This window comes from Penicillium odoratum (genome assembly GCF_028828045.1).
Source record: "Penicillium odoratum strain IBT 22623 chromosome Unknown utg000005l_segment0_segment0, whole genome shotgun sequence".
Classification (NCBI taxonomy): domain Eukaryota; kingdom Fungi; phylum Ascomycota; class Eurotiomycetes; order Eurotiales; family Aspergillaceae; genus Penicillium; species Penicillium odoratum.
The window spans coordinates 7,560,614-7,581,221 of NW_026643147.1; the positions used below are offsets into that span (position 1 = coordinate 7,560,614).

The following is a 20,608-nucleotide window of genomic DNA, read 5'->3' on the forward strand; positions in this document are numbered from 1 at the left end:
TAGGATTTAGGGGACTTGACCATAATGACCGTTTATATTCCAAGTAGCAGGAAGGAGGCTAGTGACGTGAAACCTGCAGTTTTCATTTACACATACATCTTGTGGAAATTGTTCTTCTCACCATCTCACAAATTCCTTACGGGAAAGAATGGCTTCAGATCAACATTTGGCCGATAGAAGCATTCCTTTGAAAGACTTTAGACGGAATAGATACGACGACCACGAGCAAAATATTTCCCCCACTTCTGAGATCACCCCGCAGGACTATGATAACTTGAGTGTGGCCTCTGGTCAATATGATCAAGACTCCGGCACTGAAGACGTCACCCGGATGGAATTTTATCCCAAAACCACCGCCGAACGCGCTCCGCAAACTGAAGGAATTAAATTCGATCGACTTAAACCGAATTCCTCATTGACCCGAACAGTTCCTCCAGTACCAGTCTTTCGTGGCGAAGTCCAAAGACCAGGGATTGAGCCAATCCCACCGCTTCAAAGTTCAAAACCCCCGGCGAATACGGCATTAAGTCTGAGATTGGACCTGAATCTTGATCTTGAAGTTGATTTGAAAGCTAGTATACGTGGCGATCTAACGCTTTCTCTCTTGTAAGTTGATCATGTGTGATACCTGGGTATCTTAAGCTTACAATTCAAAGGACTTGATCAGACAAAGAATGCAAAATTGATGGTTTTGTTTGTCGTCTTTTTCTGAAAATATGTTATTTTCATTATTGCATGTCTTATTCATTTCCATTGCATTTGAGGTTCCTTCCTAGCTTTGAATGGCTGGTTTCTACAGCCGAATGAGACAGTATTGGGCCGAGACCGCATGAGCCACAGTTAAGCCACCTACGCCAGGTAGTCGAAAAACGTGTTTTGACCAAATTTGAGCTTGCAGTCATTTCAAAAAGAATGGCATGTCAATATTCCGGAGACAATGGTGCTGTGTGCTCCGCGTTCCAAGACGTTCCAGCCACTCTCCGACATGGTGATCCGTGGTAGCTTGATGGCGGGAATGACGACAAGACAGTAGAGCTCTCAGCCACATCTCGAAAAATTTGCCGAGCAAGTTTTCAATCACTCCAACGGAGCCATGATTGGATTGATTCGTTGTCATCATGGCATCAGTGCATCTCTTAGTAATTTCTGAGCATGTAGAGTGATACGTCTGTGGCTGTGGTGTCTGTGGCGTGTGTCGTATGACTTTTAATTGAGCATACGAACCTGTATAAAGACACCAGGTGCAACAACGATCCGAAAATGAGGCATCCAACATCAAATGAATCTTTGAGCACATTTATTTGATCTCAGACTAAAGCAAAACCAAAAATATACCTGAATATTTTTAATGACAACACCGGAAGCCAGACCCACTATGCTGAGTAAAAAACCCTCGGGGGCACCTACTAGCCCTTTCCAAAAATCAAAATCTCCTATCAATCCTGCACATGGTCAGAAAAAGCCAGACTTGCCCAAATCTTCAAACTCTCTTCGGAAGTCGGCCAACAGCATTCCTACGAAGCCGTGCATACCTCCAGGTTTGAAGGAATCTGTCAGCAAGAGTGAAAAGGGCAGCCGTCCCCCAAATCTACCAAAGCCAGCCGAAAAGTTTCCAATTTCTCGGGAGACTGAGGGAGACGGGGGAGTAAAAATTCATAACGCGGAAATACCAACAAAGTCTATCGAGGATGATGAAGGCCCTATCAATTTGATCGACAATACGCCGATCTCAGAGGGAGACGAAGCGAATGGGGAACAGCGTGAAAATGCCGTAAGTGAGCTACCTCAGGCTTCTGGGTCGACAGGGAAATCATATTTTCAACGTGGCAAAGACGCCGCATCTGGTATTGCAAACTTTGCGAACAAGGCCAGCAAGTTTCATTCTCAGCTTCCTAATTCTATTAAGAAAGAGGCTGCAAGTCACATGCAGACGGGCATGCGGCGCATTACGACCATGGCCCAGCCCGCAGCTGATGGAACAGGAGGCAGAGTTGAAGAGATAACGCAGAGAACTTCGAAGATTCCGACAGATCTCTCTTCTTTGTCTGGACTTCAAGTTGGTGAAGATGGGTTGGTCTTAGATGGGGACGGCAATCAAGTTGGCCGACTGGCTGAGGGCGACGCAGAAGATATTGCTGGTCAAATTATCAGCGAGGATGGAGAAATTCTCGATGAAGATGGTGACTTGATTGGGCGCGTGGAGCTTCTCAGCGGTGTTCGGGCAGCAAAAGCACCTTGTGGCCAAAATGTCCTGGGCTTAAAAGACCTTGCAAACCTACCTCTTGGGGAAGATGGGACAATCAAAGATCAGTCTGATCGAGTATTGGGAAAGCTCGTCGAAGGTAACCTTGAGGATTTGGTTGGTTGGACGGTGGATGAAAATGGTGAGATACTCGATCAGGATGGTGATTTGGTGGGCCGCGTTGAGCTGCTTCCTTCTGATGAAGTTGATGAGAGGCTTGACCAGCCAGGTGACTCGCTGCCAGGCCTGTCCATTTTGAAGGACAAAGCCATCGATGAAGAAGGGAAAATACTGGATGAAGACGGCAATCTGCTTGGCCGAATCAAAGACGATCAAGACCCGGATGCTTTGGTTGGTAGAGCGGCGAACGAACAAGGTCAAATTCTGGGTGATGATGGACAGATCATTGGGGAAGTTGAGGTAGTTGCTGGAGAGGTTGCTGACAAGGCAATGGCAGCGCAGCAAGAGGCAGTACGGCAGGCCGAAGAAGATATTTCTATCCTTGATGGACTCCACGTCAACGAAGAAGGATTGATCACTGACCCCAGTGGCGCCGTAGTCGGTGAGCTGGACAGTGGTGATTTATCGAAAGCCGTTCGTATGACTGTGAACGAAAAAGGCCTGGTGTTGGATGATGATGGCAATATTGTAGGCAAAGCACGTTTGGCTGCCAAAGATCAGATCGAAGAGACCGAGGAAACTGCCGAAAATACCGTCCAGCCATTGCCACCCCTTTCCACGCTGGAAGGTATGAAGTGCAACAAACTCGGAAAAATTTTCAATGAGGATGGGATCCCTGTTGGTGAACTTGTCGAAGGCGACCCCAAGAGGCTTAGTAAAGACAGTGTCGAGCTCGACTCTGAGGGTCAATTCTGGGACAACAGGGGCAGAATCATTGGCAAAGCCCACACTCTTCCCATGGATGAGGACCAAGAGAAAGGGCCATTTGCGGATCTAGATGAGCCTTTTGTTGCCGAAGAAGGTTGGGTCCACGACGTCAATGGGAACAAAGTTGGACAGATTGTTGAGGGTGAAATTGGAAAACTTCTTGGACGAGCCGTCGATGACGATGGTGATATCCTAGATAAACGCGGTAATCTGCTGGGTCGGGCAGAACCGTGGGAAGCAGTCGAGCCAGAGCCGGAGAAATCCGTCGATTTGACAGAATTAGAGGGTCTCACTCCTAATAAACTTGGAAATGTCATGGGTCCAGACGGAGTTCCCATTGCTCGGGTCAGTGAAGGAAACATCAAACAACTAGCTGACAAAAAGATCGATGCCCGGGGCCAGATATGGAGTGATGTTGGTGAAGTCATCGGACAGGTCAGTCTTATTCCTGAAGACGAACGGGAAGCTATCACACCCTTTGGAGGGATGGGAGATCTAGTGGTCCGGAAAACTGGCTTTGTCGAGGATGAAACTGGTTCGATAGTTGGCAAGATCGTCGAAGGCGACCCTCAGAAATTGCAAGGCCTCCTTGTGGATGATGATGGAGACATTCTTGACAAGCGAGGCAATTTGAAGGGACGGGCTGAGCCGTATACTCCATCGGAGGAAGAGGAGGAAGAAGAGGAAGATGATCTATCCGTTCTTGAAGGGATGAAGGTCAATAAGCTAGGAAATGTCGTGGATGAAAATGGCTCCGTGTGGGGACGCCTCATCTCTGGGAATCCTAAGAAGCTGGCAGGCAAGCAAATCGACGCGGAAGGTCAAATCTGGAGCGATGATGGAAATGTTCTCGGCTCTGTTGAACTGATACCTATATCTGAGCGAGAGCAGGGGGAAGGTATTTTCTTTGGGCTCGACGGCCTAGTTGTCACCAAAGACGGAACCATCACAGACATTGGCGGCCAAATTGTCGGAAGGCTTGTTGAAGGAGACACGTTTCGACTACAAGGTCGTGCCGTTGATGAGGATGGAGAAATTATCGACAAAGTAGGAAACGTCATAGGCCGTGCAGAGCGTTGGGTCCCGGAGGAAAAGCTTCGCAACGTCAGTCCGATGAGTGGTCGAAAAGTCAACCGGGAGGGAGAAGTACGCGATGAAGATGGAAATCTCATCGGTCAACTCACAGATGGCAATCTCAAGTCTCTAGCTGGCAAAACCATTGACGACAATGGCTACATCGTTGACAACGATGGTAATAAAATCGGCGAGTGCACATTGCTAGAACACTTACCCGAGCCCGAGCCCGAGCCCGAGCTCGGGTCTGAGCAAGAGGATCTCGAGTTGTCACCTGAGGAGCTAGAGCAGAAAGAAAAGGAGGAACATGATCGAGAGTTGGCGAAGAATATGTCTTCGATTATACAACAGACATTTGATTCCGTTGAGCCTCTTTGCAAACAGATCTCCGAGGTAAGCTTTTCATTTTGTCACATGATTATGTCCACTAATAATATGGCCAGCATATTGAGAGAGCCGACCGCACACCCCGAGACGAGCTTGATGAGGAACAGCTTGTAAAGACAGTAAAGCCTATTATCGAACAAGCTGGCAATATACTGCAAGAGTGTAAAGGGGCCCTTCGTGCTCTGGATCCCGATGGTCAAATTGCAGCGTCTGCAAAAGCCAGAAGTGTCTCGCACGAAGCAACATCGGAAGAATATCAGTTGGCCGATCTTCTCAAGCAACTGTCGCAGACAATCTCTACCACAATTGAGAATGGTCGTCGGCGAATAGCAGATATGCCTCATGCGAAGAAGAAGATCAATCCACTTTGGTCTGTGCTTTCTGAGCCCCTTTTCCAAATTATTGCGGCCGTTGGTCTACTCCTGAGTGGAGTCTTGGGGCTTCTCGGTAAACTCCTGAATGGGCTTGGTCTTGGAGGCCTTGTCCGGGGGCTTCTTGGTGGTCTGGGAATTGATAACCTTCTCAGTGGTCTTGGTCTAGGTAATATCGGCGAGAAACTGGGCATGTCAGGTTAAGATATGTACTCCGCACTGCAAGGAATAAAAAAAGTTTATTGGGGAAAAAAAGACATGGGCTGGAGTTTCTGGCTCTTAAAGCGCTTTTAACGAGGTCTAATCTTTTTAACATTCCATAAATGTATGGATCTGAATTTCACTTTTCATCTCCGATAGTGATTGCGAGTAGAATAAATTACCTAATGGGAGTGGTTTTATTGGGGTTGCCTCACAATGCCTGTAGCCTCACCATGTCTGTAGCCTCACGTGATATCTACACCGACATTTCCGAGGGCCTCTTCCTCCTACAACTGCCTCACGAGAGTCATTTGATGGCCTCTGCGGGTAGCTCGTCATCTCTCAGGCAGTCAAGTGTCAATTTTGTCCCTCCCACCTTCCCTCTGTATATAGAATCCACTACAATACAGACACATTGCCTCCCTTCAAGGGAGCGCGGACGGGGCCTATCTGACGCCACGGTCTACGACCGCAGCGACAGGTAACCCGTTGCGGCCAAACTAAACTCTTCTTGCTCCTCTTGACTGCGTGAGGTCACCAATAAAACATATATATATGATGTAGTTTTTCGATTCATCGACTCAGCGTCATTCATAACTGGTACTCATGTGTGTCAACTGACGTCTTTTACACGGTTCTGTGAAGGCACTAAATAGTCGAATTTCTCATCACCGATAAGGATTCTAAGGTTCTGTTACCGATTAACTGTTTCCAGATTGACCCTTTGCATCTAAGTTCGCAATTCGTTGCGATGCATTTACCTTACTACTCCATGTATTATGGTTTCGATGACAATATAGATTATCCCACTTGTTCTGGATTGGCATATAGCTCCCTTCACTACATCTCTTGACTCACTCGTATGGCAAGTACAACGCTGAGTCCCCATTCTCATAAACCTCTCTAAACACCGCACGATCAAATAGCTCGTATAGCCCGGCCGGCATCAGCGCCGCACAGTCGACCACCTTTTGCTCCAAGTCAAACACCAGGGCGACGTGTCCCTGTCTTCCGGGGCCAATCCAATGCACCAAGAATAAGTTGGGTCGGACCTCCCGCTGTTGGTACGGTACCGCAAGAACCGTCGTTCCGTCTGGGAGGGCAGGAACCGTGAAGTAGACCAGTTCCTTGCTAAAACTTATGCGGTACTGGGGACCGCTGGGGTATTGATACTCGAATGTACGGCCGAACATTCCGGTTGTTTTAGGCCCGCCGACTTTGTCAGGCAGATGCTCTGGCTGTAACAAGGTTATTGAGTGTCACTTGTCTTGTACACCAAGGTAAGGAGGGATGGAATGTAATCACCTCTGGCACATTGAGTGCTACGTTATCTGTTGGGGTTGGCATCTTGGTGGATGGGCTCAGAACTTCATTGCGCTGAAGAGTAGGTATATATACCTTTTTCAATGATCTAGATTACAGGTCATCTCGAGGGCGGGGAAAAGCGGGGTAAGTCACCCTAGGTAAACCATTTCGTTAAAGGACAGGACATCAGGCAGGGGAATTCTCTTCATTGGCCATTACCCTCATTTCTGACTTCCGCGTCATTAACTTATCGGAGCGGGGCGGGGAAGATACCTAAGTCGGAGGACGCAAATGCAATTCCCAGAATTCTTTGCGAACAAGGTATCTTCGCCAATGTGAAATCATCGGCCCCGCAAATCCTCCGGCAATTTGGTACCCAGAGGAATAGGGTAGTGGTAAGGCGTAACCACTAGTCACAGGTTGAGTATTATCTAGCGTCTCACTTGTTTACACTAGTTTGCAACTTCAAGGCGATAATACCAAAAGACAGGGATGACAGTAATATTTCAAAAGCGCAAAGGCAATGGCACCTTGGCGGAAACTAGTGACTTAATACATCAAGAGAAGTTCAATGATTCAAATGAGTTGCAAAGACCGGGCATCGATTTGAATCTATTATGAGCAAGGAAGCACAGAGATCATCGATTCTTTTTTTCATCCATCTGCTGGATGCCCTCTTTGAGAGATTGATATCGTGGGGCGTAAGAAGACCTCTCAAGACTATGCCATTATTGGATTGAACCAAAGGCGAAATTTCCCAGAGTAGACAGGATGGCCGCAAACCGGTTAGAGATTCTCCAATGACCAGCATGCTGCAAGAAGTCAATCATTGAAAAGAAAACAAGCTTCAGCGAGAGAAGATCATGATTGTCCGTAGAGGCAACCTCTGAGACCAGGGTCTGTAAGTTAATGCCCATTGATGAGAATTCTGGAAAGTCGAGATTTGCTGTGGGTTGAAGAACGCATAGCGACCTGTCTGATGTTCTAAAGCGGATGTAACAAAATAAAGCCAACCCGGCCCAAAACACGGCCCGTGGAACATGGAGCGCAGGCTCCGATGTGATGTTCCTTGCTTCCACATGCCTTTTGATTAAAATAGCATGCAGGACGCAGTGCTGTCCGTTCACAGAGTTTGCCCACTCAGTAACAATTGCCATTTCATCGGTGGTCATTTTGGTCCCATCTCTACCGACAGCCCTTTCCAACAAATCGAAGTTAACCAGGGCTTCCATGTATATGAGGCTTTGTAGGACACGGAGTTGAAAAGTATCTGTTGGGCATTGGGCGAGATTGTTGGGCGACCAACTTGGTAAGAGATGATGATGAAGTTCTGCAAATGACTCATGAATAACCTCAATTTTCACCTGCCCGGCTTCTTGGAAAAAACTTCGAAGAAGTACTTGCGAGCTGATACTTTCCATAGCGGTGTAAGCCGTCAAGCTGCTAGTATCGGGCACGTATGAAGATAAGGCTGACTGTGAGGATGTTGGAGAACCTTTGGAAGGTAGCGATTTAGCTTGCTGTTGATTCAACTCCTCGCAGTAGATAGCTTTCCAATCTCGGGCGTTGGAGGCCGAAAAAGCCTTTTCGGAACAGGCATATGGGACTTTGTATGCTTTCCAGCTCTGAATTGGCTCATGATGGAGAGTGCTTCCCAGCTCTGCATCCATGATAAACAGCCCATGAGCTACGCGAATAATTTCTTCATTGCGTGCCCAATCATGCCAGAGCTTTTCAAGCTCATAACCATCGATGGAAGGATCAATTTGGGTGATGCTTTGGCGTGCATATAGGCGCAAATATCGTGACCACGCTATGGGAGGGCCGTGAAAAGCGTCCACGGTTAATAAGAGACTTGGGCTGCCAGAAAGCAGGCCAAATAACTGTGATATGGCTGCGCCTTGAATTGCGACAGCCAACTCCTTCCTGCCCCTAGCCAGAAGCTGTTCCCAATTGTGCAATGTAGCCTTGTGGACTCGCTCGAAGAGATAGATCCCCTGTTGAAGGCTCTGATCTGACCCGGTGAAGAGTCCTCCTATTGCACACATTGCGACCACAAGGTCCGCCTTCTCTCGACATGGCTGAAATGTGGCCGCATGAACTAATGGGAATAGGGGGTGAACCTTGGCAAAATAGAGGCGAAGACCGACATTCAAAAGATCAGTTGAAGGGACGGTCGGCTCATATGCGAGTATCTGGAGGCGATCCCACATGCTCTGACGATGATCCTCATTGATTGTAGTAGAAGTCAAAGACTCAGGTGAAAGAAGCTGCAACGTTTGTTCATAATTTTGTCTCGGGGTCAGAGTCTGTTCTGGATATTCGGCAATGGTAGTGAACCACAGACGTTGCACGCTCTGTAGTTGAGATAGGCCAGGACTCAGAGGCTCAGATGAAGTTACTTGAAAGAGCTGAGACTGCTGAAAAGAAGGAAATTCCATGGCTGAGATCTCTTCTCGCAGCCCTGCATCTATATGGCGAAGAGCGTCAAAGCCGCTCAGGTCGGACACCCTGAGGTCGAATTGGTCAATTTGAATATTGGGCGCTTCCGCCAAAATGGAATCGGCGGGCGCGATGGGAGCCGATTCCATCCATGTGGCCGGATGGTATGGTGGTGCAAAGGGAAAATTTCCCACTTCAGGACTTGAATTATTGACCGACGTTCGTTCTGCATGGTTTGGAACAGCAGCGACGGCGTCCCGTGAGCCAGGACTACGCACTGCCAGACCTGATATGGATGATGGTTCTTTTGGGCACAAAGAATCGGTTTCTACCATGGTGATGTGCTTATCCGAAGGTCGGCACTTAACATCGCGGCGATGCCGGATCAGGATGTCCCTTTGCCTTGCATTAGTCCCTCTTTATCGGTGTGTGGGTTTCTTGAGGATAATAGTTTACAACATACTGTCTACTGTATCGACTCCCACAGTCGGGGCATATGAAAGGCTTCTCTTTTGTGTGTGACCGAACATGACGCGCCAGATGCTCATTCTTCGAAAAGCTGGTTTTGCAGATTCGGCATTGAAACGGCCTTGACTCTGTGCGTCGTTGACTCTCTGACAGAGGCATTGTCGATCTAGCGTTGAGCACCTGAGAATTGGTCCAACAAAGGACGAATCAAGGTCCAACTTAGGTTGTCAGGTCTGATTAAGAGCGCGGGGGATATTGGGATTTCTGGGCAGACTAACCCCGCAAAATTGTCCCCGCATCGGAAGACTGAGCTAGAGATATTCGGGCAAGGTAATTATTTTGCCACTGAATTTACTAGTGGTATTAAAAATGCAATAAGCCCAACGTCTACATTTTTTGAGGCTAGCTCCCTAGCTAACCTTTCAAACGATTTCATGCGTGAAAATTACCTTACTTGAACTAGGGAGTTGGCTAGCGGTCGAGCTTATACACTAATTGTAGGAACTGCGAGCATCCCAAGTTTATACACGGGTACGAGAGCCCTCCCTCTATCTATATCCTAAAAGCCTAATCTAGATTAGCAGAATGAAAGTGAGCCGCTCAAAGCTTCCTTATGTGGTACCAAGTGATTAGCTGTTTCGTTTAGAAGGATCACCATTACAGAATGAATGATCTGAACAACGAATCGCTAGCCTGGCGGGAATTACCACTCCTTCAACCCAACTGGCCCGGTGCATGTCCAATGCTTGTGGTTCAGCTTGTTGTTCTCAACCTCATCCACAATAGCCACCGCCATGTCCTCGTTGTATACTCCCTTATCAATTCCTGGCTCAGCAGAACCCGCGCCGTCATCCACGTGGACCTCATATTTTCCAGTGCGAATCCCTAGTAAGCCAGAATGATCAGCATTGTCAAGGTCGCTTAATGCAAAGAATGAGATTACCCTTGTCGCGCAACTGCCATGGGGGTGACAAAAAGCTCCAATTTGTCTCCCGGACCCCTTCCCACATGGTCAGGGCCGCCCGAGAGCACAAAATCAGGCCTACGGTGTCTGGACTCGTCAAAGAGCTTTTAGCAGACCGCAAAAACCATCTGGCAAAAGGCCTGAAAAGCCATGAAAACCCTGTAAACATGAGAGATTGTCAGAAGTTGTTTTAGAAATCAATGAGACAATACATGACTTACAGCCGGGATTCTCAACATTCCCTCTTGCCCATTTGAATAGAGAGATGAATGTACCGAATGCTCGCTGACCATGATCAAACATACGAGTTGACATGTAATCGAGATGAACGTCCGGCCACGCATACCTAAAGTTGGTGAGCTATTTGAATAACGTAATTCAGTTAAAGGATTTATTATTACTCACCAATGCTTGAAGCAAAAGTCTTCATCGTCACACAGTTGGACGCCATGCTTGAAATACAGTGATCCGGCGCCGCCTGATTATCACAGTTAGAGCATGACACAGACGATAGAGCATGTGCGATCGAGTAATGTTACCAATGATAATGAAAATACCGCGGAAAGTTGAGCCGAGGATAGCCATTTTTATATTGCCATGGCCCTCCACGCCCACGCGGTACACGGCCTTCATGTCAACCAGAGGGGGGGCGAAGGCGGATACGACAGCGTCGAAGTTTCCATCGGACAAGATTGTACTGAGCTCTTTGATGTTGCTGTAGTCACATGAGATTGCATTGTACTCTCCGGACTTTGCCCACGTCTTAGGGGGCGAACGAGAAATTCCGACCACGCTGTGACCTCTGGCCAGAAGTTCATCCACGACGCACGATCCACACTGGCCCTTAGGTCCCAATACTGCAACTCGGAGACTTTCAGACATGATAGCGAAGATACTTGCCTTCTCTCCGATGCTTAGGCTTTGGTGAAATCAAAAAAAAAAATCGCACTGGGGGTGAGGTGAGATGACCAAACCAACTTGGCGATCGAGATTTTCGGGGGAAAGAAAAAGGGTCAACCTCACCTACTTCGGATATCATATAAGGCATAAGCTGCGGCCTGGTGTAGCTCACGTGTGCTTTGATTGATCGCACTGGTATTTGGTCCCTGACTCGACGGAACGCGGTATATCGGACCACCACATTGAAGTCCGCCCCGTCAAGTCCCCGCATTCCCCATTTCTTTCCCCGCCGGATCCCCACATGCGCCCCGGAATTCCTGTGGTGGCTTTAAGTCCAATTCGAACACTGAATCCCCGCTATCCAGGTCCATTCTGAAATGAGGTGAAGCCTTCGCAGCGCGAGATCCCACCGGGTAGCATGACGTAATATCCAATCTTACGCCTCGATGTCCTCCTTCTTTCTTTATTCAACCGGGGTTGTCAGGTCAGTATTTGCATTAGGACCCCTCTCCAACGTTATAATTAGCCGACTGAAGTTCGTACTCCTTTTTAATTTTTATTATTTTTTATCCTTTGGTCCCAGACTGCAGAATGGCTGAACTTCAGGGCCACGCCCAATTCTTGGAGTCATGTCAAGACAATAGGAGAAAGGCGAAGAACTATGTTCAATTTCGATCGGCTTTGTCGCCAGAATCCCCCAAGGCGCGCTTTCCTGGGTTTCGCCAGGGACTCACTAAATTCAAGGCAGGACAGCAGGTACAGAAGGGAGCAAGACCTTTGCCTGTGGATTTACTCATGCATGAAAGCATGCCAATGATACTATCCGATGGCACCAAGCTGTATTCCGATATCTTCTTCCCAGCTGGTTATGAGAGCCTCGGAGCCGTTGACGAGCACAAAAAGATCCCTGCTTTGGTTGCCTGGTAAGCTACTCATTCATTCACAACCTTCAGAGTTAGAATCGAGCCACAAATTAAATGCGACCAATTAAGTTACGATAGCTAATAGAGGCCAATTGCAGGAGTCCTTATGGCAAACAAATGGGCGTGAGTTTATTGGATGACTTTCCATTCCGCGCAGGCGTCCCAAAACATTGGCTGTCAGGTCTTCAAAAATGGGAGGGCCCGGATCCTGCATTTTGGTGCGCGGAGGGATACGCAGTCGTCAATGTTGACACACGCGGCGCCTATACATCTGAGGGTGATCTCATAATGATGGGACATCAGGAAGCTCAAGATGGAGCAGAGCTCGTGACTTGGCTATCTCAGCAGCCTTGGTGCAATGGTAAAGTCGGAATGACTGGGAACAGTTGGCTGGCTATGTCGCAGTGGAAAATAGGAAGTTTGCGGCCTAGAGGCCTAGCGGCACTCGCACCATGGTAGGCAGAGAAATATCAAGAGTCGTTTGCTTGAGCGAATTTAGTCTAATCGTCTCTTCATCAGGGAAGGAATACAGGACGTTTATCGCGACATCTTGTGTCCAGGAGGAATTCCGTTCACTGGATTCCATGACTCGATCGCCGGTAAGGTCATCCTCATGCAAGAATCGCTTCTATACTTTGAATGACAAAAGACAGACACTCTCTCCAGCTATGGCAAGTTAGAGGACATTTCCGAAGTCTTGAAAAGATTTCCTCTCTGGAACGAGTACTGGGACGACAAGAGATCTAAATGCGAGCAGATAAATGTCCCCACATACGTGGTTGGCTCCTGGACGAACCCGGTCCACACACCGGGGACAATGAGAGCTTACCGGGCCATACCTGAATCAGTTCCCAAGTGGCTTCGAGTACACAACTCAATGGAATGGCCTGACTATTATGCTGACTCCAGTTGCCGTGACCTGAAGCGCTTCTTCGATTGCTTCCTGAAGGCAAAAACGGATAATGGCTGGTTGGCGACACCCAAGGTGCGACTGAGCATCTTGAATTTTGGACTGTCTGGTTTGGATGATACCGTCAATAGAGCAGAAGCTGAATGGCCTCTGGCTCGGACCAATTATCGGAAGATATATCTTACACTCGAGCAAAAAATGAGCCCATCATACTTGGCGCAGCCTGGTCAAGTCACGTACGACTCGAAGAATGGGAAGGCCACGTTTCAATATCGCATACCAGATAATATGGAAACTACGGGATATTTCATTGCTCGGCTCGCAGTATCTTCTTCCTCAAATAGTGACATGGACTTGTTCGTTCAAGTGAGCTGCCTTCGAGGCAGCTCTTCATACAAGCAAGGCGTTCTCACTATTCGGCCACATAACGTCATGGTACTCAAATTATTGAAGCTACTGCATGACTGGCAATTCGGCTTACAGGGAGTCGGGATGCTTTTCCATTGGGGACCAAGTGGTCAGCTCCGGGTCAGTCATAGCCAACATAGCAGTGAGCTTTGCACGACTTTCGAACCACTTTATCGTCACACCGAGCGTGTTCCATTGACCCAGGACGAGGTCCGAGTCGTGGAGATACCTCTTCGTCCCTATGGGATGTATTTGAAAGTACGTAACAGCTTATACCATTATCGGTCCCCTTGTCTATAGCTGCTAATTAAACTCTAGAAAGATGACATTATGGAACTTACTGTGGCGGGGAATCCGGTTCTACCATTTCCAATTCCAGGCGTCAAAGCACTGCACGGCAAAAATGATGGATCTCACACTATCCACTGCCTTGATAGAGGGGATCAGAGTTCTTGTCTTATTGTACCTTGTGTCTAGTTCAGCCTTGCAGCCATCTCTACTATTTTGTAATGAGATAGCGGCAAAGCGAGAGGTGAAATGCCTGAGCAATACGATGCGCATATTGAGAACCTTCGACGGCGGCCTCCAAATGAAGATATTGGAGATTTCAATGCATTCTATGTTACGATAAACTTAACCGATCACCGATAGAACTACATTCTCTCGTTCTTCAAACTGTAGGGTGCGGCTAACCTACGCGCAAGTTCCCATCTTCATTCGATTTAGCAGCTGATTTATCCTTAATAAACGGCTGAAAATCCAATCTGGATAGTTTCGGCCAATCATAATTCTGGTAGCTTGCCCGGTATCCGTGTCCTCGCTCACCCACACCGCTTCCGTAGGAAGTAGTTCGGCTCGAGTGTAAAAAAAATGTGTTCCCAAGTTTCGTTGATCGCTTCCCAATTCATACTCTCCCGCTTACGCGCTGTGGCTGGGCGAAGACACGGATAATGCCCCGCGGGCGTCGGGTAGTGCAGCAGGAGGAGCATGCGAAGTGGAGCTGCGGTGGGGCCGACGGGGTCTCTAGCCTCACCTCCGGTTTTGCAAGTGTTTTTGTCGACGTAGGTTTCGAGGCGGTTGCGTTTGAAGGTGGTACAGCTTATAGGGGTTGGTGAATTCAAAATTTGCAGTATATAATAGGCTGCCTAAAACCACGCTATATATAAACACAATTTCCGCGACCGTGGCCTTTTCTTTGTCCTAACACAGTCTCTATCAAGAGAATAGTCCACGCAAATGGCAGATACGTCACTTTCAAGCCTCTTCTGGAGCAAATCCAGTGTGCGGCCGGAAATAGCTGCGGCTCTAGCTCTGCTCGGCCTTTTAGTGATTGCTAGACTGACCCTTCGGACATATCGCATACACGGCCATCCTCTTAAATCATTCAAGGGTCCCCCAGAGGCGTGCGTTCCGGAAGACTGGCTTTACAAGGTTACGAAGGACGGTACTGCCGAGCAAAAATTCGAAGCTCTTCACAAAAAGTACAGTATGAACTTAACCATCACCCTGTTGAATAACATGTATTGTATCTGCTACTGGAAATTATACTGATCGTTTATCTTTCCAACAAGACACTAAGGCTCTTCGTATTGGACCAAACGAGCTTCATATTTCTGATATCGAGCTGTACAAAGTGATCTACAAGCAGTCCAAGCCATTCCTCAAGCATGCCCCATTTTACGATGGATTCAACACACCCCATACTGTGTTTGCGGAAATCGATCCTCGCTTGCATAAAGAGCGTCGACGCATGCTGAATCCCTTGTTCTCGAAGGTGGGGGTTTACAAGTTGGAACCTCTGATTCATGAGAAGATTTACGTGCTCTCATCCAAAATCAACCGCCTCTGTGGCTCCCAGGAGATTGATATCTACAATGCAGTTCGGTAAGTCCAAGATTCCAAAATGCTTGACATAATATTTACATTTCCTAACCTTTTCAGGGCAGCCTTTTGACTACAGAGATTATCACGGAATTTGCCTTCGCGAGATCAGCTAACCTCATCGAGGAGAGAACTGAGGAAATGGATTCATGGTTCCTTGACGCTTTCGACGTTGGCTCCCAAAGTGTGGTCGATTTACAGTACAATTATTTTCTTCGACAACTCGTGAGAATACTACCAGTTGGCATTAGCGAACTTTTGAACCCCAAGCTTGCCTCTATCCTCAATTTACAAAAGGTATATTATATTGATATGCCCGCGAGACCGAGCCCTAAGGCTGACAAATGAACAATCAAGTTTGCGGCAGATTGTATGCGGCATTGGCAGAAGTCGTCAGGAAGCTCCTCTCATCCTGTTATCTTCGATAGCCTGAAGTCAATCTCAGACAGCGCCAAGGTTTCTGAGGCTATGGACATTCTCATCGCCGGTGCTGACACCACAGCATCTACGCTGACAACTGGGTTTTATCATATCCTCTCCAATCCAACAATCCAAAAACGCCTTGTGCGGGCACTCGACGAGGCCATGCCAGAATCCGGATCATTAATTTCACTCCAATCTTTGGAGAAAGTGGAATACTTGGTATGTCCGGATTTTGCGGATCAAAATTGAACCTAGATGACCTACGAGGCCGCTTCTCTACCCCACAATCACTGACGTTACAATAGTCGGCGTGTGTCAAAGAATCTATTAGGGTTGGTATGGCTGTACCTGGTCGTCTCCCTCGTGTCGTCCCCAATGGTGATCCGTTTGTTGTCGAAGGAAAACTCGTCCCCCCGGGTGTAAGTTCTGTCCTTCTTGGGAATCGAGAGCCAATCCAGAACTAAAAATACTAACAATGCTTTTATCGGGATTCTTAGACCATCGTTGGCATGTCAGCGTACACCATGCATAATTCTATAGATGCTTGGGGACCCGACGCCCGCGAGTTCAACCCTGACCGTTGGATCGGACCCGAGTCTAAGGATCTGGAGAAATGGCTATGCACATTTTCCAAAGGTGCACGGATGTGCTTGGGCCAAAAGTACGTTTTGACCCCACAACCGACCAATATCCTTTGGTTTTATACCACATACCCTGATATAATTGCTCACATCTATAACCTTTTAGTGTTGCACCAGCTGAGATGACCCTCACATTTGCCCACTTGTTCCGCAATCACGAGCTGAGCCTCCCCAAAGGGAATATGGCACCGAAGGGGATTGATCGCTTTACCTTACAGTTCGAAAAGCCGGGATTACCCGTAGTGTTTAAACCTCGTCAGTGAAATGAAGTCTGATCAAGTAAGTAGCCAGTGAGCCTTTCCGGGCTCATTTTTGATTGTATTGCTACATAGTGTCACTTCATCATGGCCGCCCAATTGTGACGTCTTTTGGTTGCTTGGTGTCACCTTGAAGGCATAGTTCAGGGGCAATATTGCTGCAATGCGAAGTTGATGTAACTCAAAAGCCAGCACGCAGCATTGGGGAAAGTTACTACAGATATCAATCTGCGCGAAAAATTACGCTCAAATTCAGCTCTTCTGCGTATTGTTCTTGAATAGTTACACCTACATCCTATGCTCACACAAAATAGTATTTTCAGTGTTTCCTCTGGATTGCGAGAATAAAAAAGGGTTTGAATCGTATCAAACATGGCTGATGGTAAAACAAGCAAATGCAATCATAATCGCTGTTTTAGGTAATTATGAGAAACCCTTAACGTACTTCCCGCCTAGGCGACGCACCCAACAACACATATAAAATGCGATAGATTACAAATTTATATCTCAACAGCCAAACCTCTTCAAGGTATAATGTTAGAATTTAGTTTTTAGAATAGGCCTCCTAGTACCCTTATAGATTCTAAAAGTTTGATCTCGAATAGTAATTGAGGAACATATATCTGAGTCTCCAATATCAAAATTACATTGTAATTAATAGCAATTTAATGTAGTTTTGCTTTAATTATTTTTAAATTAGAGCATAATACTATTAATATATAAAATAGTATCAAGAATAAGTTTTGGATTAATACATAGTCTGGTTGTTGAAATATATAACTAGAATTTCTCGCATTTACTACGTGGTTTTGGGTGCGTCGCCTAGGTGGGAAGTACGTTAAGTTACAAAGCAAAAAGCCGCAGAAAGAGGTCAAAGCGTGAAAAAGGAGCTGATCCGGAATTTCCCCACCTTTGGTCATGTGATAAAAGTTTCCGCTGACTCATCATTGCCACGCTTCTTGAGTTCCGAGCCCAAGGAGCTCCCGAGCATGCATCAACCCAATGAACATGTGCTGCCCAGTACCTTCATGATGGCAAATCTCCCCTCTGAGTCTTCACATCCTACCAGAATAATGCCCCCCAAATTCATTCACCACCAAATCTGAATGAGCCCTCCTCTCCGCCGAGAAGGTACAATTGTAGCGTCTGCTCAACGTCCTTCCGCCGCCGTGAGCACTTTGAGCGTCATCTCAGAAGCCATTCTAAAAGCAGGGATTTCAGATGTGACATTTGTGACAAACAGTTTGCGCGAAGGTAGGGTTTACGGGGCCTTGTCTACTATGCAAATAAACTAACACTTCTCAGGGATACATTGCAACGCCACTCAACAATTCATGGGCAAGTACCTAACAAAGTGCAAAGAACGCTCCCGAGGGCACCCCGTGCCTGTCTTAACTGTGTCAAATCAAAACAGCGTTGTTCTGGATCCCATCCATGTGATCGCTGTAATCAAAAAGACTGGCCTTGCCAGTTTACCAAGGGCTCCAAGGAAGGGGCACCACAAGAACAGAACGTCTTGCCGGATGCCACCGAACGAAGGACGAGTAATCAATTAAATCAGACCTCAAGACTCATTTATCCCTCTGAGTCATCCCTTGCATGCGGGTTATCACCGATCAGCACAGTCCACTCGGACTCTAGGGGTTCAGACAGTATCGATTATGCCGGCGGGCCATGTGCGGATATTCCTTTCCCAAGCCAGGCTCGACAAATCTCGCAATACGCCGAAGCCACTTCACTCTTCGAACCGTTCATTCTTTGGCCTCTGGATGATGCGTATGAGCATTCTCATATGGCTTCACTTGACCCCCCAAGTCTTCCGACGCCATTCGGTATGGCTGGGACTGCGAATCAACCACTAAGTATGCCGCTTGGAGTAGATACTCCTGTAGAGCCTTCGAATTTTCATCAAGAGCGTTCAGGACATACCGAGGCGGCTCCGAGGCCCTTCAGTGGCCAGTCAGACCACTATCTGTCAGATAACGCCCTCACCGAGGAAGACCGCGATATTCTGATATCTGAGGATTACGGACATGTTCCCAAGCCCTCTACCTCAACATATGAAATAATCTGTGCTCAATATGCGGAAGTGAGTCGGTCTTCACCGGAACCCCTACTTCCGAACCTACATTCTTTGGATATCCTTCACGTATGTACACAGCTGTACTTCGAACATTTTCACCAAGGATTCCCTTTTCTTCACCAAAGTACCTTCGAGGCTCGAAGCTCATCGTGGCTTCTATATATCGCCGTCGCCGCCGTGGGAAGCCAGTATTCACGACTTTCAAGTCGGAATAGAATATTCTCTGATCTGATTAAAGCCCTTCGAATGGCTTTGCTTCGAAAGGTATGTTCAATCAAAGTTCCAAATGATTATTTTAGGTCACGTTTAGTCTAATAGGGAACATTAGCTCAGCTCCACTTCGTCACTTCAAAACAACCTTGAACTTGCCCAGGCAACACTGCTCTTCAATTTTGCTCTTCTTTTCAGTGGAACACGCGAGAGTTTGATGCATTTGCAATACCAACGAAACGTGCTGATCACGATGTGTCGCCCCCTCCTCATTTCCGGTGTCCTCTTCGCGAAGAGCGGCGCGTTATCGAATACAACTGTGCCGACCGAAGACTGGACTCGATGGATCGTAATTGAGTCTTGGAAGAGACTAGTTTACTTCACATGGTGTAAGTGTAGCCCTCGGTTTTTACGCTGTTATCTATGTCCGCTGTCTATTTGCTGACTATCAAACGTACGCAGTGAACGAGTGCTTTCAATTAGTCTTCTTCGACCTGCCTACTCTCATTACGATTGACGACATGCATCTGAGCATGCCCTGTAATGATGAACTGTGGCAGTCCGCAAGCTTCCATGACTGGGAGAAGGCTAAAGGCCTACAGAGAGGTAATTCATGCCACGTATCAGAGTTGACAAAGTTCTCTTAACTTACCTAATCTGATAAGACCCAGCGGAATGTCTTAGTGTTCCTTCTTTGCTCAAGATGAATGCCATTAACCTAGAGCGTATTCGCTCGTTGAGTGGCTCTGGGATTTGGATATCAGTTTTTGCGGTGTACTTTGCGGGGAGGTACTCCATTCAAGGGCAATCGTTCAACTCCTACCCCAGCATGAAAAGTACCTCTGACTGCTGGAACCTAACTTCCGCGGAGGAATTAGCCGCTCCTGAGCATGGTGGGGATCCCATTGACACCATACTTGGGAGTCTTCAGCAAGCTGTTACGCGACAACGCCAAGAGTCGCCTCTCCTTTCCATCGTGAGGAAATTTTCTCTTGTTCTCAGACTACTTCGCTTCATCAAATACCGTCTTTTGTATGTCTCTTCGGGGTGGATGGCACAACGTCAGGAGGTTGACGCTGCAGCGCAACATATCGCACAGCTACTTCAAGCAGAACCGAGGCGGGCCCGTCAAAGTCTCCTTCATGCTGCTCAGTTGTTCCGAATAATCCGTTCACAGCGTCAATATGACCCCTACGACTCCTTTCTTCTTCTTATGGCCTCTCTATACATCTGGAACTATGATAGATTCGTGATTTCAGACAAGCCACAATTCCCTTCGGGTGGAGATGCCGAGGAGATCCTTCGAATTGATCAGGATATGGACAAGGATTTACTCGAGCAATGGATTACAGACACATTTGATACGCCCAAGCTAATTCACATCAGTGGGCTTGGGGTGCTTAACGGGCAGGACAGCGTGCCACGCATTTTTAGGGAATCAACGAGGATCTTGAGCCATGAGAAGGCTTGGTCAAGACAGGCGAATGCTATCAAGTACGCGTTACATCAAATACTATCAGGAGGTGCTCCGTCATTTCCTGCCGAAATCTAGTGATGAATGAAGTACAAGTCATCTAGAGGGTTTTTTTGCCGCCCTCCTTCCATCTTGATTTATGTCAGTATAAGGCTT

At 47.4% G+C, this 20,608-nt stretch overlaps 7 protein-coding genes across 7 annotated transcripts; 4 read left to right on the plus strand and 3 right to left on the minus strand.

The window, feature by feature from the left end:
* Positions 1–1,348: 1,348 nt before the first annotated feature.
* N7520_008431 (DUF3659 domain-containing protein) lies at positions 1,349–5,166 on the plus strand (the record flags this gene model as incomplete). The annotated part of the gene is made up of 2 exons (XM_057142365.1): positions 1,349–4,597; positions 4,648–5,166. 2 exons carry the CDS (start codon positions 1,349–1,351, stop codon positions 5,164–5,166), a joined length of 3,768 nt encoding a protein of 1,255 aa, XP_056996371.1.
* A 610-nt stretch (positions 5,167–5,776) lies between these two features.
* N7520_008432 (uncharacterized protein) lies at positions 5,777–6,510 on the minus strand (the record flags this gene model as incomplete). The annotated part of the gene is made up of 3 exons (XM_057142366.1): positions 5,777–5,846; positions 6,022–6,401; positions 6,469–6,510. The coding sequence occupies 3 exons, from the start codon at positions 6,508–6,510 to the stop codon at positions 5,777–5,779; spliced, it is 492 nt and encodes a 163-aa protein (XP_056996372.1).
* Positions 6,511–7,196: 686 nt separating this feature from the next.
* N7520_008433 (uncharacterized protein) lies at positions 7,197–9,245 on the minus strand (the record flags this gene model as incomplete). Its single annotated transcript, XM_057142367.1, has 1 exon — positions 7,197–9,245. One exon carries the CDS (start codon positions 9,243–9,245, stop codon positions 7,197–7,199), a length of 2,049 nt encoding a protein of 682 aa, XP_056996373.1.
* An 836-nt stretch (positions 9,246–10,081) lies between these two features.
* N7520_008434 (NAD(P)-dependent oxidoreductase) lies at positions 10,082–11,224 on the minus strand (the record flags this gene model as incomplete). Its single annotated transcript, XM_057142368.1, has 5 exons — positions 10,082–10,263; positions 10,322–10,429; positions 10,564–10,688; positions 10,748–10,820; positions 10,882–11,224. The coding sequence occupies 5 exons, from the start codon at positions 11,222–11,224 to the stop codon at positions 10,082–10,084; spliced, it is 831 nt and encodes a 276-aa protein (XP_056996374.1).
* Positions 11,225–11,833: 609 nt separating this feature from the next.
* Positions 11,834–13,960, plus strand: N7520_008435 (uncharacterized protein; the record flags this gene model as incomplete). Its single annotated transcript, XM_057142369.1, has 6 exons — positions 11,834–12,165; positions 12,264–12,620; positions 12,685–12,764; positions 12,819–13,510; positions 13,559–13,741; positions 13,802–13,960. 6 exons carry the CDS (start codon positions 11,834–11,836, stop codon positions 13,958–13,960), a joined length of 1,803 nt encoding a protein of 600 aa, XP_056996375.1.
* Positions 13,961–14,719: 759 nt separating this feature from the next.
* N7520_008436 (cytochrome P450) lies at positions 14,720–16,691 on the plus strand (the record flags this gene model as incomplete). Its single annotated transcript, XM_057142370.1, has 7 exons — positions 14,720–14,969; positions 15,055–15,367; positions 15,430–15,661; positions 15,722–16,006; positions 16,093–16,206; positions 16,285–16,448; positions 16,535–16,691. 7 exons carry the CDS (start codon positions 14,720–14,722, stop codon positions 16,689–16,691), a joined length of 1,515 nt encoding a protein of 504 aa, XP_056996376.1.
* Positions 16,692–17,791: 1,100 nt separating this feature from the next.
* Positions 17,792–20,530, plus strand: N7520_008437 (uncharacterized protein; the record flags this gene model as incomplete). Its single annotated transcript, XM_057142371.1, has 7 exons — positions 17,792–17,939; positions 17,991–18,130; positions 18,157–18,774; positions 18,847–19,032; positions 19,142–19,367; positions 19,441–19,584; positions 19,644–20,530. The coding sequence occupies 7 exons, from the start codon at positions 17,792–17,794 to the stop codon at positions 20,528–20,530; spliced, it is 2,349 nt and encodes a 782-aa protein (XP_056996377.1).
* Between the last annotated feature and the right edge of the window lie 78 nt (positions 20,531–20,608).